Raw genomic sequence first — 16,911 nt, forward strand, 5'->3', positions numbered from 1 at the left:
GCAAAAGTGTAGCGTAACGGAGAGTGCGGTGGTGGGGGTAATTGAGGTGTTTTTATAATGAAAATCGAATTTGATAGTGGACTAAAGTCAAAAGAACATACAAGTGTGTGGAAACCGACATTTGTTGTTTCCTTTGTTTACTAAGGATTTATCACAAGTCTTGGATTTGCGACAAGCGGTAAAGGTGTAGATCCAGTCTGGTTATTGTAATATTAATATTACGGCAGATATCTTCCGCCTGGAAATGGATCTTAAGAGGATAGAATTATTTTTTTCTTTTAGTGGAAAAGAAAAGGACGAGAGGTGGAAAAGACAATAGCTAAGTCCTTTTAGGAGCGGCCTTGGCCCAGCTAATAGGATTTATTATCTTCATCTATATTGTAGCCCTAGGTCGCTCCTTGCTTAATTTCAGCCACACATCTTTCCCAAGTGGTCCCGAGCATTTATTTCACTTCAGCAACTAAATCACTTTGTTCAACTGATTCTTAATTAGACAATTGTAAATAAATTAAAATTCTATCCAGGCAAACACTTACAATTAGTTGAAAAAGTTTCATGAATGTGTAGAGGTTATTTATTATGAATGTGTAGAGGTTATTTATTAACTTGAACAAGGAATAATTATAGAGGTTATTTATTAACTTGAACAAGGAATAATTAAGTATCATAGATTTAATTTTAATTTAAGTCTTCACTTTTTCGGTAAATCTATATTTATTCCCATGGTATAATCTCAGCTCGTAGACAACAGTCACTCTGTCTCATTGTCCTGACTTTACTACCACAGGAAACTATCGCCATATAAATGGGCTTTTGACTTTGTTGGAAATATTGATAGGTGCTCTGCAATATCCCAATCTCCAGGCTGCTGGAGAGTACTTCATTTCCTATTTTTGCCTACTCTCCCTTAACCTATACTGGCCGAAATGACAATTTCAATCAAGGAAAAGGTGACACCTCTCCTCTCACTCCAGCCGTTAGAGACTTGCATTCTCCAGATACCTAAAATATTTTCAATAAAGATATAGCACTTGTAGCAGCAAACATTTGCTTTCACATGGCCTGTCTCTTGTGAGATGTGTCTTCTCAGTCATGGTGACAGTTTGCAGATGTCTCTTTCAATCCCATACATTTGAAAGATATGGATACATACTTCTCAGCCTCGTCAATATTCCAATCTTTAACATGAGTGCCCCAGAGAAGCACCTTTTTTTTAGTTCTTTTTTCTACACCTATCTGTCCCCTTTAGTGTATTACTTTATTACTTTTTTTTTTAATTAGCAAAAAGTTGTTATAATCATTCAGTCAACTAACAATATAAAAATAGATTATATATGGATGTTTCATATGAAAAAGTTCTCCCCCCCCCCAAAAAAAATCAAATAAATTGGATTAATTGTATAACCAGAGATTAAATATGTGAATCTTATATCTGAGATCAAAATATCTTTTTACATTGATAATTAAATCTTCAAAATCAATGCAATTGTAGGTTACTATATGAGTAGATTCCTAACTAAGTATGGGACTGTAAGTTTATTTCAAGACAAGAGGACTACCGCAAAAATGGGACGCTTTATGCCATTGAAGGAATGTGGGGATTTTAGATTTTTATTCACCAATGAGATTGACTTATTTCTTTAATGTTTTCTTTTTTTTTTTTTTTTTTATGAAGTTCACATAAAAACAAATTTTTTCTATAGAAAATTAGCTTGTCGAGGGTGTTATTGGTGTGAGTGCTATCTAGTGAATGATCACAGAAAGGAAGAGAATAAAAATAAACCAAGACGGGGTACTGTGGTCAAGAGATGAACCTCGAGCATTATCAATAGCCAGGGGTAGCTTAAAAGATGAAACTTAGGCACTGTAGGAATGTATACCTCGAGCACTACCAATAGCCAGGGGTAGACTAAAAGATGAAACTTAGGCACTGTAGGAATGTATACCTCGAGCACTACCAATAGCCAGGGGTAGATTAAAAGATGAAACTTAGGCACTGTAGGAATGTATACCTCGAGCACTACCAATAGCCAGGGGTAGCTTAAAAGATGAAACTTAGGCACTGTAGGAATGTATACCTCGAGCAAAAGGAAACTGCAGTCTTCTTTGGGAGTAAAAATCCAAATGAGGGGGTGAAGCCTTGGTCTGAAAGGTTCATAAGAAGAGCGAATGAACGTCTGGTTTTTACATGGGGAGTAGATGGTTGGGGGTGCGGTCAGAGAATAACACAAAGAAGCTAAAAACTTATTGATAGAATATCGGAAGCGTACATGAGTGAGAGTTACTCATGTGCACTTCTGATATTTATCAAAGCTATCAACTTGAACAGCCCTGATGAAGCTCTGCAAAGTGGGGCGAAACGTCGGAACATAAATAGTTGTGGACTATTTATAGTTCTGAACTCATATTCTATTTTATTATCATGATTGCATTATTGTTACTTTAGTAAATATTATTAACAAATGTTTTTCTCAGGTTCTTTAAACAAACAAGTCATATGAATAATGATTAAATTTTGATTTCAGGTTGCAGGGGGAGGACTGCGAGGTTCTAGAACTGCGAGAGGAACATGCTAAAGCTATCCATGATCTCTATCCGGCTAATGATATGGAGTCAGTGAAAGTATTCGAACGTTTGATCCGAGCACTCCCCGCCTACGGAGTCTTCTCCGGTGGCCAGCTAGCAGCCTGGATGGTCCAGTCTTACTACGGTGCCATGTTCTCCATGCAGACCAGGCCTGAGTTCCGTCGCAAGGGCTTTGGTATACATCTTGCGCAATGCCTCACGAGGAGTGTCCGAAATAGGGGCTACATACCTTTCGTAGTCATCAGGCCTGAGAACGACGCATCTCTCAGCTTGTACAACAAACTAGGCTTCAAGAGAAGTTATCCAACGGTTCGCGCTATCCTTCGTCCTGCTTCGGAAGCGACTGGTGAGTCCAACGGGTCTGAGGCTCCTGATAATGAGCCTGAAACCGAATCAAACGAGCCTCAACAAGAAGAACAGTAATTTGCTAAAGGCAGCAGTGGCGCCATTCCATCACATTGAGACTAGGAATTTGTATTTATTTATATAATAGCAATGTTTAGTAATCATTATATTATAATATAATTCTATAGAATACAACTATTTTACTATTATATATTAATATAACTTGAACGTATGTTAAATCTAGAAAGAGGTGGTCCAGGTGGCGATAAGAAAACTATTAAAAATAGTCTTTTGCTGTTGATTAGGAATTAATTTTCCAACCCTCATAGCAAGTCATCATTAGGTATAAAAGAAACGTAAGAGTTTAAATGTCACCTATTTAAAAAAATAAAGTCAGGAACGTAGGGTTATTAAAATGAGCTATATTTTAAAAAATGACATAAAAATATTAGAAAGTCAAAAAAGAAAACCAATAATGATATAATGGATGAACCACAGCTTGTAATTTTATGAAATTTTTAACAGTTAATCAAATATCTTTACGAATCTGGGCCGAAACATCATGATGAAATATTGAAAACTATTTTTTAATTGGAAGATCGTTGATTGACAATGTATAATTAATGAAAGGAAGATACTCTGGGTGTAGTCGAAATAATTAAAAAAGTAAATAAACTACTTATTATGAGCCAACATTTCGTCCAACTTTGCAGGGCTTCATCAGGGCTAAGAGAAATATAAAAAATTAAAATAAGTAAGTGAACAAAATAAGATGAAATAAAAGTAAACAAAGCTATTGTTAAAAATGATGAAAATATGTGAAAATTTATATTAAAAAATTAACAAAGAATATAGAAATCAGATGTACAGTGAAAAGTTTAAATAAATAAGATTTTAAAAAAAAATATTAGGCATATAATGAAGATTGAAATAATATTATATGTCTAATAATGAAAACAGAAATAATAACATTATATATCTAATAATGAAAACAGAAATAATAACATTATATGTCCAATACTTTTTTGTAATTCTCGTTTATTTATAATTTTCACTGTACATCTCATTTTCTTCAATTTACTTTGTTCATTTTTTATATAAATTTCCACATATTTTTATTAATATTTAGCCATATCTTAGTTAACTTTTATTTCATCTTATTTTATTCACTTACTTTGATTATTTTAGTTATTTGTATTTTTTTTTTTAGCCCTGTAAAGTCTGGCGAAATGCTGGCTCGTAATAAATAGTTTCTTTACTTTTTTAATTATTTGGACCATCTTCCGTTCATTATTTTTTAATTGTTTTTCTGACAACCACTCGGAGCATCATTTGTGTTACAGAATTGGATCTGATTGGTTTTTTTGACAATGAAAATACGATGAGTCCTTAAATATGCTTGTTGAAATATTATCTAAAAAAAACTTCATTATAATTTTTAATCAGATTATATTTTATAATTAACAAAGCCTGATACTTTATAGTAGCAAATGTTAATTTTAATATCAATAGAAAAAATCAAAGGAATTGTGGTACTATTGTCAATAATAATGAATAAAGTATTAATTTATGAGCCAATACAATAAATAATTAGTTTCCATGTCTCATTGTGGATTGATGAAATCAGTGTTGCTGTCGAAAACCGTTTAAAAAAAAAAAGAGAAAAAAAAAAGGTTATTTCTATTTATAGTGGTATTGCTAATCTATTAGATTTTTCAGAATTCAAACATTTTTATTAAAAATCATTTAAAATTCTAGCACTGCCTGTCATGAATGTACTTAAAATTTAACGTTTTTGTTTTTTTATTTACGATAAATTAATTGAATTTTTTTTTAATAAAAAAAATATTGTTAAATAGACTGGTGTAATAGACATTGGATAAAATATAGTTATTATAAAATTTATTTAAACATCAACACGAGAAAATCGGGAAATCAACAAACTGATTTACTTAAAAATTAATTAATTTATTATTATTACTATTTTTATTCAAATTATATTCTTAATAATAATGTTCATTTAAATATTAATCCTGTAGCATTTTCACACATTCATGTTCGCTATCTATTATGCAATGGCTATTAAGGTATATTACATATATTTGAGGCTTTTAAAGCCTAAGTGGTGTAACTCCCCTTCTTATAAAATCTGATTTGGTGCTAGAAATGAATTTTGAATTCACCAAACTATCTGTGAAAATATTGGAGTAACTCCTAGCTTCCCGAGTAGTTGCATAGATGGTAGGACAAAATCTATTGTAGAATAGATCAAATGAAATATAACTGCTTTGTGGCCAAATAAATATGTAAAGTAATTTACATATGAAGGAGATGGTTAGGGGTGTGTTTAAAAAAAAAATAGTTTTCAAATATTTATTTGCCAACATTTCGACCCACTGTGTACGTCTACATCAGGACTAGATACAAAAAAAGTAGAGTCAAAGTAAGAGTGAAAAAGTGATATTAAAAGGAATATATACATGGAAGTATACAAACTATCAAAAATTTTAATAAAATAAGGAGGATAAAGATAAAAAAAAATTAGTTGGATTTTCTTTTTAGGAAGTTGATTATATTAATTTTTTTAAATTTTTGAGGTGAAGAAAATTTCCAATTAGAATATAAACGATTCTATATTTTGTGCTGGTACAATGTTTCAGGGTATTATCCAATATTCATGCACTATTGTGTCCTCATATTTGTTATGTTTTCAATATCCATTTTGGAATCTTGTCATCTATTCACATATAATCTAAAATTGTTTTATAACAACATTATTTAATTTAATTTAGTGAAAGACATTAATTTAAATAATATAGTTATAAAACAATTTTAGACTATATGTGTATAGATGACAAGATTTCAAAATGGAAATTAATAAAATTGACAAATAAATTGTACATGAGTATGGGATAATATCCCGAAACATTGTACAAGCACAAAATATATAATAGTTTACGTTTTAATTGCAAGTTTTCTTCACCTCAACATCTTTTTAAAAAAATTAACATAATAAAGTGATTGATACATAGGAGTAAACATTTATAATTTAATTTATTATATTTCTCATTGCTTTTATATTACTATTTTGTTACATTTCTAGTTACTTCCCCATATTATTATTTTAGTGATATTTCTCATTCGCCCTTCTATTACTATAGTGATGATATCCTGATTATTTTATTTAGCTTTATACTCAGTTTAATTTGCAGATTATTTATTCTTAACTTTGAATTCTTTATCCAAATTACTGTCGCTTTCAGTAGGTTTCATTCTTTATGATAACACTCAATCTCCTTAGCTAATTAAATTAATATAGTTTTTCAATAATATTCACTCCTATTTCATGTATCAGTTTACTACTCTTCATGATATCATTTATTTTTGTTTTTTATCTTTATCCTCCTTATTTTATTTAAGTTTTTGATAGTTTGTATACATCAACCTTTATATTTTTATGTGGAGAAGATGGTGAGGAAGAGGGGGGTCAGCAAATAACAGCGCACCCCCTCCTCCCCTGACCATCATCTCCACTACTTCCTGTGTATCTTTTTATTTTTAGTCCTGATGAAGGCCTACACAGTGGGTCGAAACATCAGCATATAAATAGTTGAAAACATTTTTGTTCCTTCATGATCGTACCCCTCACTATCCTTCATATCCACTTACGGTCAATCATTTATATATATAATATAAAATAATTAATATTGAACATATGGGATGGGAAAAATTTTGTTCGATAGCATTCTAGAATTTTCTATTAGAAACTTCTATTCAACTAAAAGTGTTAATATTTCAAAACAATATTTAATGGAGTTACACCACTTTTGTTTTAAATGCCTTATTTATATGTATGTTTATCCCTAGTAAAATTTTATCAAGGCACAATATGCATGATAATGAAAGGTAACATACTTAATAAAAATCGCTTTTATAAATAATAATGATAAAAAAGTGAATAATTGATTTTTTTTTTGTTTTTCCATACAGGCAATACTTACACAATCAAAATGATTTTTATCACCGTTGCAATATCTTGAGGTTTCTAATGGTCCAAATTTGCTAGAAAGCTTTAGAAGAAAAAGTATTAATATTAATTAAAGATTACGCTATGGATGACAAGAATGCGTTTGGAGAATGAACTGAGTTAATGCTCAAAAGTCCTCTTAAATTGAAACTCAGTTTTTGTAATACATAGAAAGCCTTAACATTTAGCTTTTCACAAACTGCCTTCTTGATATATATTATTCAAACACAGATTTTCTAATTATTTTTTTACTCATGTAGGATTGTTACAAGGCAGGTTTTGATGAAAACTACGAGGCAAATTGCTTTCTAGTCTGAATATTTCATTTAATGCAACGGAATGGTTTTAACGATATTTCCTTTTTTGTAATAAAAAACCAAAAGTGATGTGTAATATGTGCTGCCAGCTTCTACACAATGCGCCACTGCTACCCATATCCTGAGAAGATCCTTTTATTTGAGTGAAGAAGATTATGAAAAAAAAAAATTTTAGTCAAAAGCAATGAAGTGATAGAATTTAAAGTTTATGGTAAGCTTTTTTGTATAGGATCTATTCCATCTCTGAGAGAAGCAAACCAAAAATATAATAAATATTATTTTAGTCTAAAAAAAAGATATCAGTTAGTCTCGGCTGCTTTTAAATTTTACCGTTGACAATCTGTGATAATTAAACAAATGTTTGCCTGTTCAGGTTAAAGCTTTAAATTATTTCTCACATACGAGAACAATATATTACCATTATTTGTAAGCTTTGTAAGTTTTTTAAAAATTGCCCACGAAAGGTGTAACTGTATTCTGTTTAAAAGGCCTAAAACCTTATCTCGAACTTTTACAAAAGACATTAGCAGATCCTTGTGATTTTTATTTATAAATCTTAGTTTAGTTCTGTAGTATAGATTTAAATTTGTTTTTTAAGCCTAGTCTGAATTGCTAAAAAATTTGTTCGACTGTTATCGAATGGTCATCGATTTACAATGAATAGATTACAAATTGTCCGATCCTAATGAATGATTATACTTTTTTACAGGGACCGAAATTAACAATACACATTAAAAAAAAAAAAGTTACTTTTATTTTGTTATTATAATAGTTTTGAAGTAAAATAAAAGTTTTTTTTTTATAAATCGGATGCATTCTATATCCAAACCACTATTTACTTTTATCCAAAAACATTTTAATTAATTTTAAAAAAAAAAATATGATCATTTGGAGATTTTAAACTAAAGTCATAATGAAACTGTTTAAATAATACTTCTTTAAGTTTAATTATTTTTTCGGTCCTTGCTTTTTAAAAATACAATGACTATCTTGTCTTGGAAAGATTTTATATCTGTTTTTGCTGTGATGTATAAATTAAGCCCAAAAACAGTTTTAAGAAAAGCGCAATTGAAAAATTTAGGCTTTTCTTCTATCAGTTTTTTTTTTAAGTATAGGTTGTTTTCTATATTACAAGGCATTAAACTTTAAAAACTGATAAAGAAAAGCCCAAATTTCTTTATCTTTATCTCAAGACTAAATTTGTGGCTTTAACTAAGCCAACTCTGATATTTAAAAATAATATTCAATTGAAATATGTTGTCAAATTATTTTGAATGGTTTTATTTTTACAAGTAATTTCGTTTTTAAATCAAAATATGTGAAAAACGTTTTATCCCGCAAAATTTTTTATCTGATAATATAAGTAATTAGATATATATTTAGTTATTATGTTATATCTTTATATATAAAATTAGATTGATTTTACGAATGAGGAATGTATAGTATGTGTATATAACATGAAATATGTATGTACAACTTAAATATTCAAGACATTTTTTAAAAAGAAGTTTAGATAGTATCGACAAGTTGGACAGGCAAATAAGCATGTACATAGAATTATTCTAAACAATGGGTGATAAAATTTGAAACAGCTGAGACTCACTGCTTACTTTATAATGTTAGCATATGATATTTAGCCATCCACTAAGAAGGGTCAGCTTTATACAATTAATTACGTTTATATTTTCCATAATCCACAGTTAGTTGTTTTGAAAATGACTAGTGATTTTGATATTTATAAGTAAATTTAATATTTGTATACAATTGAAAAGAATAAAAAAAAAATCAGTAAAATTAGTGTTAGGCAATTTATTTAATACATTTTTTTGTTTATAAGCCAATATTTTCTTATTTCTCAGTATATAGGCAATCGCTGCTAGATTTTAATTTTTTTTTTTTTTTTATTGATGCTGTTCTATGCCTATTTCAATGGAATATTATAGGAAGGAATTGAGTTTCAAAGTAATATTAAAAAACACAAAAAAAAAACTAGCCAAACGTAGGGCACGACTACTTAATGAGGAAATCGATAATTGGTTTTCTTTTGCTCAGCAAGCGGTTAAACAACAGAGCAGATAGTTGTAAATATTCCATCGCTCCTTTGAAACTTATCAAATAATTATTGCTTTTACATTTTTTCCTGGCTGAAATAAACAATTACTCTTTTCACTAGAGCTAATTCACGTTATGAAATTTTCCCATATACATATCTTTAAACTTTTTAATATATATATATACATATATACTATTAAGCGTTGCTATGATATAGTTAAATTTCGTTTGTATCAATGTAGTTTATATTTTATTTATTACATATTTTTAATTATACATTATACATAATATCAGTATGTAATAGAAAATGTAAGAAAGATATTACAATACTTTTTGAGATGTATGTTGAAAAAAGAAAAACGAAAAAAAAAAACTGTGTTTTATTTATTTTTTTATCCATAAGAAATTGAGTATTTTAATTATTTATTTCAATTTTCCAAAAAAAAAAAAAAAAAAAAATTGTAACTAAAAAAATTAATCCTAGATAATGTAGAAAGATGTTCCAATTTTACTCACATTTCATGTAACTAAATATATATATACGTATACATAAATATTGCCTAACACCTTTCCAAAATATCTATTGTTCTATTAGGCAAAAAAAAAATAAAACAAAGAAAAAAAATAGATGTCAAGCTGTGTATTTTTCATAATTTTGTAGACAACACATAAACACTTAATATTATTTTTGTTTCTTTTGTTTTTTAATTTACATACATTTTTAAATTGGAACTTCGACAGATGAGATCATATGAGACAGCATTTTTTAAAATTGAGATTAAAGTTTCCATAGTACTTATAAAGTAATTTTCAGATTTAATTTTTAAGTTACTTAAATCCAAAGTTTTACATCTTGGTCAATTTTTTAAAAACTATCACTTTCAAAATTATAATCATGTATATAGTATAAACTGATATACCTTTTAAAACTGAACTCAACACATGAAAATTTAAATAATGTAAAAATCAAACTTAGAATACATAAATAAACAATTATTTACTATTATAGGGTACTAGCTACAGAGTAATAACGTGTTCTGGTAATAGGTTACTAAAATAGTCTATTACTGAAATACCTTATCACAAGGTAAGTGCTACTCTGTAATCCGTTATTAGAATTTCATTGTTTAGCCATTGCTCACTTGATGGAAAATAAAATGTAAAATTGATCTCAAAGATGAGTAATCATAAGTAACGATATGATTTAGAAGTTCCAGTTAAAAATTATGTTTAATTATGTCTATTTATAATTTATCACTCCGTCACTCATTTCAATTGCTACAGCCTTATTAGACAAGTTTGGAGCAAATGGTAGACCTAAGAAAGTTCATTCCTTTATGTTATATTTAGAAAGCCAAATTTATCTTATCATTCATTCCTAAAACAAAAAAATCTTTTATTCAAGGACGGATTGAAAAGGGTCGCTCTATCTGATAAATTAAGTTTTATATTTTCATGGTTATTAAAAAATAATTGTTACATTCCAATTTTTACTTTTACTTTATTTCAAATTATAAATAAATTTATGAGTTGAAATTTTTGTATATGTTTATTTTAAAGAGTTTTATTTGCACTATCTCTGATTAAACATAATAATTTTATGTGTCGAGATTGAAGTTTTATTTATTTTGTGTATCTATAAGAAAACACCCACACAAAGGCTACATGTTATAATTGTATTTGTTTTTTGTTTTGTTTTTTTAATTTCAGAAATTGTAGATTTGAATTAATCATACTCAAGTATAGATTTTTGTGTGTATCTGTTTTTAAGAGTGGTTTAAAAGAACATGGAGTGAGAATTGCAAATGCTGCTCACAGAGAAGGAATAAATTGCCTTGGAAATAAGAATCTTATCTTTTTATTTGAACCCATTTTTCTTAAACTCTTTTCACATTATATTAGAATATAAATCAAAATTTCCATAGAAACTTTAATTTTTCTTGTATAATTACATTTTATTGATGGCAGCAGTGGGATTAAATCCAAGGCATTTTGAACATGATGAACTTGCAAAAACCAATAAATATTATTATACATAAAAGTTAAATGTATAAACCAATAAATATTATTATATATAAAGGTTAAATGCATAAACTAATAAATATTATTATATGTTAATAATATAAAGGTTAAACGTATAATCAAAAAATTCTTCAAATAGCAGCAAAAATAAAATTTATATTTCCATCAGCAAACAAAAAAATAATATAATATCTTCAATAAAAGACAAAAAAAATTAAATAAAATACTTCTTATAACCCAACATTTATAAAACCTCAAAAACATGAACTAATAAAGAAATAAAAATTACTTAAAATGTAAATAATAAATATATACAAACTGATTTTTAGAAATCAAGATTAATTATTACTATTGAAAATTTATACATGATATTAAACTCTGCACATTTTAGTTGCAATTCAATTTTTTTTTTTTTAAATAGTTTATTTTCCAAGACTTGAAAGGGGCAGGTCATCGAGTGAGGTCCATAATTTTCATCTTCAATAAGTAGCTGTATGGTCTATAGACTGTACCCCTTCATCCCATTTTGGGCTGAGCAGTAAATGCAGTAATATTATCATAAGTAAGTGATCGAGCCCACCTCAACTCTCTGTGTATTGCTACAAATGACTGAAGGGGGGGGGGGGGAGATTTTGAATTTGAAAGAAAAAAAATTATAAAATTTTTTATAGAAGGCACTAAACAATTTTAAAAATATCTGCTCTCAGAAAAATGGAGAATGTACATTTGAATTTTTAGATTTGGGTCAATCTACTCGATAAATTTTTTAAGAATAACTTTTTTTTAAAATAATACATTATTAATAGTACTTAATTAATAATTAAATAAATTGTCACCTAATAAATGATTATTTAATATTTTCAATAAAATGGATTAATTATTCACTTTATTAGCATGACTAATTAATATTTTTATTAAAATAAGAAATTAATAATTTTTCTTAAAATAATTAATATTTGTTACTAACACTATTTATAATTTTAGTATAATAATTAATTAGTAATTTTGAATAAAATAATCAATAAATAATTTTTTATTAAAATAAAAAGGAGGAAAAATCAACTGAGAGTCCGCTGTTGCTATAGCAACTGCTAATTAAAGGAAAGGGTAAGCACAATCTCAAAAATATAGTAAAACTTCCATCAGCTTGTTGCCTAGCAACTTCAAATTTCCTTCTGCAAAATATAAAGCTGAAATGTGTATCGATCATTCTTTGCTGAATTCAATCAATGTTTGAGAGCAAAGAAATAGCATAAAGAAAATTTCAAATTCTGGCATAATCTAACTTAATTTATTTGGTTGAAGAGTTAAACAGTTAAGTGACAAGATAAGAAGACTTTGAATCGAATCAAGTTTGGAGACAATGTAATGGAATGCATTTTCTTTATACACCAATATCGAGATTGGCTGTGACAATATTTAGGTATTTATTATTAGTGGTGAATCAATTCTGACCCTAATTTACTTGAATTTTATCTTTTCACATTAGACAACTGTTCTTTAATATTTAATATTTATCTTCCATTTTCCACTTCAAACAAAATTTATAATGGAAGATCGTTGAATAATATATAAAAGAAAGATCGTCTCAAATAGTAATTACACTATTCATCATGAGCCGACAATTCGTCCCACTTTGCAGAGCTTCATAAGGGTTAAAAAATATATAAAAACAACTGAAATAATGTAACAATCTAAGAGAATAGATAAGATGAAATAATAGTGAACTAAGATATGGCTAAAAATGATTTAATGTATGTGAAAATTTAAATAAATATATTTTGTTCCAAGTTATATTGGACAAATATGACTTAAAATATGTGAAAATTTATAAAAATAAAAAATGTTAAATTATATATAAACAGAAAAAAATATATAAAAACAATAAAATTTTGCAATCGTTGATTGACCGTATGTACTGTTATAAAAGGAAATAAATAGTAATTAAACTGTTGTTAACCCCACTGTGAAGAGCTTCATCAAGGCTTACTGAATGGAAATAAACAAAAAAAAAATGGATTTGGTCCGGTCTGTGGTCAAATTAAACTCAAATAGGAATATTATTTACTATTTTTATTTGAGCCAACGTTTTAGCCCACGTTGCAGGGCTATAAAAAAGATACAAACACTTAACATAAGTAAAAAAAGTAAGTGGAAAAATTACAAGGGTATACAATGAAAAGTAAAAAATTTAAATAAGAAAAATTAAAGGTAATAAACAATAAATGAAAGGAATATGGTCCGGGTGCGGTCAAAAAAACTCAAATAGTAGAATATACTATTTTAATATAGTATATTAAAAAAATGAGATAGTAAAAAAATAACTGTAAAAAAAAAGATAAAAAAGAGACTGTAAAAAAATAAAATAGTATATTCTACTATTTGAGTTTTTTTGACTGCACCCGGACCATATTCCTTTCATCTTTACACACGGTCAATCAATAATCTTCCAATAAATGAAAATGTTAATAGTAACAGATAAACAGAAGAAATATTAAAGAAAATACAAATTAAGAGATGAAAAGGGATAAGAATAATTTTTTTTTTTTTAATATTTCTTCTCCCCTCTATTATTTATATTATCATTTATTGTTTACCTAATTTTAATATTTTTTACATTGTTTACTTTAAAATTATTTTCAAATGTGACGTACTTAACTGCTATCCCCATTCCTCCCAATACAAACGGTTCACTCCGACTTTGATTTCCATCAAAACAGGTATGAATTCTTGTCTCGTTCATTTTTATTTAATTTTATTATTTGTTGGGCAAAACGTTGGGTCAAATAAAAATAATACATAATATTACTATTTGAGTTTAATTTGACCGCACCCGGGCCTAATTCCATTTATTGATATACAATAAGCAATCTTCCAAAAAAAAATAATAGATTTGATAGTAAACTATGGTGTTGCTAAATATGAGTTACAACAGAGTAAATTTACTTTTATCATTTTTATAACAATTTTCGAATATTTTAAATAATTTTTATATAAATTTTTGCATATTTTAAGTCATATTTAGCCCATATAATTTACAATAAAGTAAATTTGCTTTGTTCATTTCAAAATAAATTTTCACATATTTTAAGTCATTTTTAGCGACACCTTAGTTTACTTTTATTTTATCTTATCTTCCTCTTATTTTGTTTCATTATTTTAGTTGTTTGTATCTTTTCTAGCCCTACAAATGTTGGCTCATAATAAATAGTTTATTTACTATTTGAGTTATTTTTACTTTACTCAGACCATCTCGCTTTTATTTAAAGATTTATATTAATTCGGAAATAAAAGAATGGACATGGGTTACCATTAAAATCTTTATTTGGCGAAATACGGAAAAATCTTGTCAGCCATAGCCTGAAGTAGACCTGAGCAAAATTTATTTGAAAAATATATTTTTAAATAACCTAAACTAATTATTTTGGGAATAATTGATTTTATAATTTTTTCAAACTTTATTTGTTTACCAATTATTTCACAAATTTATAATTTTAATAAGAATAAGTTAATCTAAAATGATGAGAAGATAGTTGACTGTGTTTACATATAATGAGGAGAAGATGGTTGGGGTGCGGTCTGTGAAGGACACAAATAAGTATAAACTTATTCATTAGTACCAACGTTTCAGCCGGAATTTCAGGCCTTCATCGTTAAGAAAAAAAAACAAGATAACAATAATAATAAATAAATAAATTGAATTACAAAGTGATTAGAAATAAGAAAATAATTAACAAAACAGATACATAAATAATATTGAAAAGTAATGTACATTCTAAGTATTAAAAGAAGATAAAGATGAGAATAAGTAATATTGAAATTGAGAAAGAGGTAAGAACAAAAAAGAAAATATATAGAAAAATCTAGTAAGTAAATATATGTACAAAATTAAAATTGGAAGAAGATTGTTGACCATATGAAATAAATTGTAGGAAGATAGTCCGGGTGGCGGTCAATAATGGAATCAAAATAGTAAAAGAAAACTATTTATTGTTAACCAACATTTCGCCACCATTTGCAGGGATTTGTCAGGGCTGTCAGGTTGAAACAGAAAATTATTACTATTAAAGTTATGAAAAAAGTGAGAAAGAAAATGTATTTGAAAATAAAATAACAGGATTAAAGAAATAAAATATTAAGTTATAGAAGCCAAAAGGAGTAAAAAAATATGAATATGAATGAGAAAATACAGTTAATAATTATATGTAAAAAAAATTATTTAAAATTAGAGTTATGAAAAAGCAAAAAGAAAATACATGTAATTAATGAAAAATGAAAGTAAAATACTAGAATAAAAAAATTATATAAGCCAATCGGAGTAATTAGTAAAAACGAAAATAATAACATGTGGTGAACATAACTTAATCACGTGGGTAAGGAAGAAAGAATAAAAGAGTAGAGAAAGAGAAAAGGAGTAAAAAAAAAATGAAGAGAGATGAAGTTAATTTAAAATAATATTAGACAGACAAGAGTAACTACCATATAATTTACACCTAGGTAGTTGCAGCCATGTTTGTAAAGTGTGACATTCACTGCCACTACATGTACTGTCAACTATCACACCAGGCCTTGTGTGACAGTAAATTCTGTTATAATGGCATCTATCATAAATTTTACAGCATGGCAAAGGATGTGACAGTTGCTACAGTGGTTGAAAAGGATCTCTGGTTATAATTAAGATTTTAAACATTATTTCAGAAATGTAATCATTTTGGAAATAATTATATTGCGCTTTTGAGTAATAATGTATTTCAAAAATAAAAAACAGTGAAACAGCCATAATTAGAGGTTTATTTAAGAAATAACGGTTTCAGAAATATATTGCTTCATTTCATTAAATGTCAAAATATGCAATAATTATTTTGAGAAATAAATAAAAAGGTTATGATCATAATTATTATGATTATTTCATCAAATAATCATCATCTAAGAAATATTTATTTTGTGAAAGAACGCTTTAATTTATTTATTAAATTCTTTATTTATTTATTTATTCGGCCTAACCCTGCCCTGTGAGCAATACAGGCATGTGACTGCAGTTTGATAAACAAAGGGCTGCAAATGTTAATAAATAAAGTGTTTACACAGTGGACAGGTTGACTCAAGACATTGGTGTTGCCTATATATCAAATAAACTTATCATAAGTCACTCAAAACAAAAAAAAATGTAAAAATATAAATGCAACAGCCCGAACACAATACAGCATACAATTAAATTCACAATTTTTGATTTCAACAACTCCAAACTCAAATAAGAAGTCCAATAGGATTAGGAAAATACCCAAAGCAATAATACATTACAAAAAATTTAAAACAAACTAAATTTTTAAAGAAATTCGAGAAGACTGATCATAGGTCATGAAAATATTATATTTCCAAAAATAAAATAAAAAATAATTATAACTAAAAAAAAAGAACAATATATAAATGATATAAGTATATATTATAAATAAAAGAAGTGTAAATAGGAAAAAATTAAGGAAAGTCAAGGAAACAATTTCTAAAAATTGTTAAATTTTTTTTCGGCTAGCTCTACAGACCTTGTAGAAATCTGGCCCCTTG

The 16,911-nt window shown here is 27.3% G+C and overlaps 1 protein-coding gene across 1 annotated transcript in view; it reads left to right on the forward strand.

Annotated features, from left to right (window-relative positions):
- LOC106692668 (uncharacterized) overlaps positions 1 to 11,175 on the forward strand; it is a 277,584-nt gene extending 266,409 nt beyond the window's left edge. The window contains exon 5 of the mRNA XM_067047286.1: positions 2,526 to 11,175. Within this exon, the coding sequence (XP_066903387.1) occupies positions 2,526 to 3,009 (484 nt within the window). The 3' untranslated portion in view covers positions 3,010 to 11,175. The remainder of the gene's footprint in view (positions 1 to 2,525) is intronic.
- The last annotated feature ends 5,736 nt before the right edge of the window (positions 11,176 to 16,911 follow it).

The sequence above is a fragment of the Halyomorpha halys genome, unplaced genomic scaffold (genome assembly GCF_000696795.3).
Source record: "Halyomorpha halys isolate HHAL.00 unplaced genomic scaffold, Hhal_1.1 Scaffold65.1, whole genome shotgun sequence".
NCBI classification, from domain to species: domain Eukaryota; kingdom Metazoa; phylum Arthropoda; class Insecta; order Hemiptera; family Pentatomidae; genus Halyomorpha; species Halyomorpha halys.